This window comes from Antedon mediterranea, chromosome 2 (assembly GCF_964355755.1).
Source record: "Antedon mediterranea chromosome 2, ecAntMedi1.1, whole genome shotgun sequence".
Lineage (NCBI taxonomy): Eukaryota > Metazoa > Echinodermata > Crinoidea > Comatulida > Antedonidae > Antedon > Antedon mediterranea.
The window spans coordinates 37,476,207-37,482,957 of NC_092671.1; the positions used below are offsets into that span (position 1 = coordinate 37,476,207).

The following is a 6,751-nucleotide window of genomic DNA, read 5'->3' on the forward strand; positions in this document are numbered from 1 at the left end:
TTAAGCATATTTCTTTTTAAAGGGTAGTTCACACAACGCATACACACAGCAAAATACCCGGTATCGAAAGTTATATAATCATAACAATAAAACGTATGGAATTTATGATATATACGATTTTATCTTTTCATTATGCCTTATACACGCGAATTGATAAATCAGTACCGGTAAAAAATGTTCACCGTATGGTCATAAAACATACTTAACATGACTGACCGATATAGTAAGCCTATGAAAAGCAGCCTTATAATATTATTATAATCATTTAAACATTATCGGAGAGCTAGGGGCGGTCCCAATAACTGCGTCATCATGATATGGAATGTTTTTAATTGAGGGTTTTAGCTATACAATCGTATAATTGGGTAGGAATTATCATTATTTTATTATTGTTAGTGCAAAACCATGCTCACGTCGTGCTGCAGGTTTGTGAATCTATTGACAATCCAATTGTATCTAAAGTATCTACAGTCTACACATGCACGAAATAGTTACGGTCCTATTTGTAAGTTTCAAATATTATTCGAATGTTTTTTATTTATTTGTTGCTATTATTTATTTATTTAAATAGGTCTTAAGTTATCTATTATCACTTTCTTCTTGAAGATTTCGTTTTCTTCTTATTTACCCCATTGTGCAAGTGCAAATTTTTATCCCATCGTTTTTATTAGGCCACTTTCAAATTTATCCAATTACCGTAATCAAGGTCCTCACGGATTCATTTCAGATTAACTACTTTGAAATTGTTTAATATAGGCTTATTAGTTGGTGGACATTACAATTATAGTTTCTTTGTTCTTATTATTATTATATACATACTATGTAAACCTACGCCTCACTGTCCTCTATACTATTTTTTGGATTCATACCTGAGTAACCTGAATAATTATAAAGAACCGGAACAAATATTATGATAATTACCGGAAGCGAAAATTCAAAATGAATATTCATTATTGTTAAAAGGGTGGCGCTCTTTGATATTATTTAAGTTATCGAGCGATTACTCACGTACACCACTTCTGATGTTCATATTTACAACGTACACCGCGTTTTTAAAATTTGCATTAATGTACCGGTAACCATGATTTACACAATAACTGTTCTCATTTGGATGGTCGGACGCTTCCTGGGAAGTTTTTGGCCAAAAGATGACGAATCTGCAATAGGTAAACATTTATAAATACTTAAAATGTTGCATTTTATGTTCAGTCTCTTGCAGGCGGCGTACCTGGATAAGCTTTGTGCAGTATACTCGAAGTAGTTCAACCCAACTCAGCTACTTACCAGGTACAGTATGTGATGCAGAAACAGATCCCGAAGGGGGAGGGTGGTGCCACACTGAGGCAGAGGTAGATCAAGAGGGGCCCCATTTGGAAAGTTAAAAGGTTGCAGGATTTTTTATTTCAGGACAGCTCGAGTCCCATCCCATATTGATGTCGCCTATCTATTCCCAACATCATTTTTCCTGGTTCCTGGTTCGGTCCTCAGGGATGTCGATGGGGAATTGACATCATAATCAGTTGCACAATTTAAAAGCCATCTACCAACCCCTATAATCAACCTAATTCCTATACCTAAATAAACTGAACCAATTATCTCTAAATAATTTTCTACTCAACAAAAATCGTTTTTTGTTTGTTGTTAATCACCTTGAAAGATGTCAATGTACATACAGAAATATGGATCCTCTGTGTCATGCACAAAATGACATGAAATGGCCATGTCAATGGGTATACCAAGTTTTAAAAATGTGACATAAATAATAAAACTAGCTCATTTGTAATTGCCTAATTATGTGTTTTTTGCTAGATAAAATAGAAAGATATCATCCTACCAGAGCAGAGCAACCATTGGCCGGCAAATTGCCAGATGAAGCGGCAACATGCAGCAACATAAAAGTGACTGTGGTTGGAGTAGGACAAGTTGGAATGGCATGTGCCTTTAGTCTGATAACTCAAGTATGTAAGGCTTTATATCTATCACACCTGAATAGATTCTTGTCATTTGATTGGATGCTTGTGGGTCACATGGAGTTTAATAGACATACTATCAAACTCTGATGTCAGAATTTTTCTGGGCAAATTATGTTTAATATTTGTGCAATAGGGCAAATAATTTCACTCGATGGAACATAAAATTATCTATTTTTATGAGGCGATTGAAATTATTTGCCTCATTGCACTAATAAACATATGATTATTTGTATAATATACAACCTTATTGCTGCCAATGTTCAAATTTAACATGGGGCATCATTCTAAGTTAAATCTTTTTTTTTTGTATTCACTTCTTAAAATGGACTGTTTCTAATTTATTGACCCAAAAATTTATGGTTTTCATGATTTCCTTTTGAAAATCCTTAAATATTCTGGCTTTGAGAGAATTTCCTGTCTATACAATTATCTTTTACAGGGTGTATGTAGTGAACTTTCTCTTGTTGATGTGGTTGAGGATAAGTTAGAAGGAGAAGTACTTGATCTACAACATGGCTTAGCTTTTCTTAAAGGAGTCAAAATCAGTGGAAGTACAGGTCAGTAAGTGTCTGCAGTTGCAAATGATAACAGAAGTACTGGACAAATAAACAGAAGACAAAAGACTAATCCTTGTAGCTCAACTACTGTAAATAGCAAAAAGACAATGGATCTGTGGTTATTCAAAATAAGTAAGTGAGCGGTTAAGACAGTGGAACTGTCTCACTTGCTCCATATTTCTTGTGGTAGAACGAGTCTTCTTGGATAAGGACTATAAACCATAGGTCCAGTGTACACATCTAGCTCTTGTGCACTTTAAGAACATAGCACATCTTTCGAGATGAGTAGGGGGTTACAGCCACTGTCACTCACACATACTGGGCACCTGTGGGAGAACTACTGAACAGGCTTCCCAGTATAAAGAAATAAAATAATTATAACTTGGTTTATATTATTTGCAGACTATCGAGTGACTGCTGGCTCAAAGTTGTGCATAATCACTGCAGGTGCTCGTCAGAAAATTGGTGAGAGTCGCCTGAACCTTGTGCAAAGAAATGCAGATATCTTCAAATGTAAGGACATAGTTGTTTCAAATTAAAATAATCATTAAAAAGTTATTAATTATTATATTAATTCAGAGTAATTTAAAAAATGTCTATAAAATGTGTAAAATTTGCATTTGCTCAATTCAATCAATTTGTTTTTGTCTTCTGTTTAAAGGTATTGTTCCCCAGTTGGTGAAGTACAGTCCAAACACTTGTATACTAGTGGTCAGTAACCCAGGTATGTAACAGTAATGTTTTTTATTTGTGTGTTTACTTAGGGCTTTAGAACTCTGATAATTGACCAAAACCAGTCATACAATTCTTAAATCTGCATTGTATCCATTTTATTTACTAAAAATCTTTTTTTTTGTCATCACAAAAGTTGACATTTTGACGTACATTACATGGAAGTTGAGCGGATTGCCTAGTAACCGTGTGTTTGGGAGTGGTACCAACCTAGACACGGGTCGTTTCCGTTTTTTACTTGGAAAGAAGCTCAACATTTATCCGACAAGCTGTCATGGGTGGATCATCGGGGAGCATGGTGACTCCAGTGGTAAGAATTTATTTTGTCCTAAAGTTCTGTCTACACTATCAAACTAGTTTGACAAAAAAGTGTGATGTGCCCAAATATGGTAGTGATATGCCCAAATATGTCCATGTATGTGCACATCACATTTTTTTGTCACATAAAGTTTTGATAGTGTAAACAGAGCTTAAGATTAGAAGGTTGGACTGTTTTCATCGGTGTTGGTAAAAATTCAATTTTATATAACTTCTTTTTGCTTTTGATCAGTTCCTGTTTGGTCGTCTGCTAACGTAGCTGGGGTGCCGCTTTCTTCACTCAACCCCCTAGTTGGTAGAGAGGATGATGACCAAGATCATTGGTATGGCATCCACAAACAGGTTGTTGAAAGGTAAATTAATTTAGATATGTAGATATTAGATATGATATTAACCATTTCACTGAATTGGGGTTTTTTGTCATGCCTTGATAGATTTTATTATGGAAATAATATACAATGCATTATCAGCCACAACTTATTTACTCCTTGGCTTGTCTTTTAAGCCCTAGAGAGTGCTTTTATCTTCAATGTTACGGCCAATTTACACAGACGAGCAGTAACGGTAATAGAAACATAGAATCTATGTTATTCCTGTTAACCATTTATGCACAACACGGAGCGGACGGTCAGTTTCCGCTCAGATTAGATACAGATTCCACTCGACACAAGCTACATGGTTTTCCGCTTACCATTACCGCTCATCTTTGTAAGTTTTCCTTTAGTGGGCTTGTTATAAACATATATCATTTCTATTTAATTTCTTTTTTTTTAAAGTGCGTATGAAGTGATACGGCTAAAGGGCTACACATCGTGGGCTATTGGTCTGAGTGTTAGTAGGCTTGCTGCCTCCGTTATGAGAAACGAACGAAGTGTCTTTGCCGTGTCTACTATAGTCAAGGTACAGTAATATTGTTCTAAATCATTAAGTAAACTTCTGTTTTTTAGTACTGGTTACCCGTTTGGTTTCTACTCTAAATTCAGAAATCAAGTTCTTACTTCAAGCACGTAGCCATGATTTTTGCATGTGGGTTCTTTTTTCCTCCTGCAAGCATATGCAACTGAACAAAAAATAAAATGTAGGCATTTGTCCAGTAATGTGTCTGCTTAATATAGTATTTGACAAAAATTGTCATGAGTTAGGCCTATTTACTAGCACATTTCACTAATGTTCTCTCTTTGAAAAGGGCACTTCAGGAAAAGGCGGGTTCTTTCCTACGAACCCCCCTGTCTACGGGCTTGTACTTCTTACCTTTCCCTACTAACCATGCAATACAACTGCCATAATTGCCAGAATTAAAGTACTGTATGGATTATAACATATTGTATAATAACCAAAATATTTGACAATACTCTTTGAGAGAGACAGAGTTGTAGTATAGTATACAAGAAATTCACTATTTTTACAGAATTACCATGGAATTGAAAATGAAGTGTTTCTTAGCCTACCCTGCATTCTTGGCAGCGATGGCGTCGACCATGTTGTCAAGCAGAACTTGAATTCTACGGAACGTCAACAACTGCAAAAAAGCGCTACTACATTATGGGATGTACAACAGGGAATAGATCTGGGGGAATGAATATGCCGCAGTCTGTATTGGTACTTTATACTTGTTAGTAGTAGTGGGATGGCCTTATTGAACATAATTTCCCCATGCTCAGAATAATTGTGCAAAAAGCCCAAGTGTTGGACAGAAACATCACAGTTAGTTGATTGATAATCAATGTATGTGTGTTTTGGCATTGTTGTGAAAATTGTATATACAATATACTTACATACTAAATGTAATCTGTTTGGCCACTGACATCTTAGGTCTAAATTAATGAACACTTAGAATTAAATGCGTTACTAAATTTGAATATACTGGACCTAAACTCTGGAATTCTCTTCCTTTATCTCTTAAAAAATCTCATAACTGTGCTTTATTTAAACGTCAATTTAAACTATTATTGGTTGAAGGTTCTTTGTAAATTCTTTTATTATTGATATATTTGATATTTCTTAAATAATTTATATAATCTATTTTTTACTTGTTTTTTTAGTTTTAAACATGTTAAACTTATGTGTTAGAGAAAAGATATTAGTTTAATTGTTGTTTTTTTGGAGTTTCTAATTGTGTTATATTATTAATATTTTATTTGTTTTGTTTTGAGGAGCCTATTCACCACAAGCTTTGCTTTCTTTTAGGCTCCTCCACTTTATATTTATATATTTGTAAAGTGAAATAAATAAATGAAATGAAATGAAATAGTAAAATAACAGGGGTTGAATTAGCAATACCCAATTTAGAAATTGCAATTTACTAATACTGTAGCATAGCAACCAAAAATATGTTGACCTAATATTACTAGTGTAACAATATTGTATTCTTAACCTTTTTTTATTTTATGTAATTTTGGTAAAAAGTATGCAAATGTCTTTCTAATTCTTCCCACCACTGCAATATTAAGGTGCTATATATTATTGTTGAAAACTATTGAACACAATGAATGTAGATAGACTAGAGAGTACACTAAAATAATATTTGAAATTATTGTAATTGTAGGAAGGCTCTTAAGCTCTGTCTACACTGTCAAATTAGTTTGACAAAAAAGTGTGATGTGCCCAAATATGGTAGTGATATGCCCAAATATAGTAATGATATGACATCATGTCCATATATGGGCACATCACATTTTTTTTGTTACATAAAGTTTGATAGTGTAGACAGAGCTTTAGAGTTGTAGTGTTAAGCTCTGTCTACACTATCAAACTAGTTGGACAAAAAAGTGTGATGTGCCCAAATACGGTAGTAGGAGCACATCACACTGTTTTTTGTCAAACTAGTTTGATAGTGTAGACAGAGCTTAAGAGTAGTGTTACTATACAAATAACTGATTGCTGGATGATCAAACAGGATGTAACATTATTAAATTAATCAAGGTTTGATTATTCACGATCTTGAAAATAAAGCTAAATAAGTAGAACATTTTGACTTTGACTTTGTTAATTGTTATCGTAGTGAAATACAACACAAACTCTCATGTGCCTAGCTATAATTCTGAAATAAATAACTTTGTATATAAGGGGCGGATACAGCATTATAGATCAGTGGGGGGGGGGGGGGAGCTAAATATTTCATAAATGATGATTAAAACGATCTGTCGGGTTGCATAAAAATAGGGATATAAA

General features: G+C 34.1%; 1 protein-coding gene across 1 annotated transcript; it reads left to right on the forward strand.

Annotated features, from left to right (window-relative positions):
- The first annotated feature begins 1,068 nt into the window (after positions 1-1,068).
- Positions 1,069-6,527, forward strand: LOC140039895 (L-lactate dehydrogenase-like). Its single transcript, XM_072085485.1, has 9 exons — positions 1,069-1,166; positions 1,810-1,958; positions 2,413-2,530; positions 2,933-3,043; positions 3,192-3,254; positions 3,399-3,572; positions 3,813-3,933; positions 4,357-4,480; positions 4,989-6,527. The coding sequence occupies exons 1-9, from the start codon at positions 1,082-1,084 to the stop codon at positions 5,157-5,159; spliced, it is 1,116 nt and encodes a 371-aa protein (XP_071941586.1). The 5' UTR covers positions 1,069-1,081; the 3' UTR covers positions 5,160-6,527.
- The last annotated feature ends 224 nt before the right edge of the window (positions 6,528-6,751 follow it).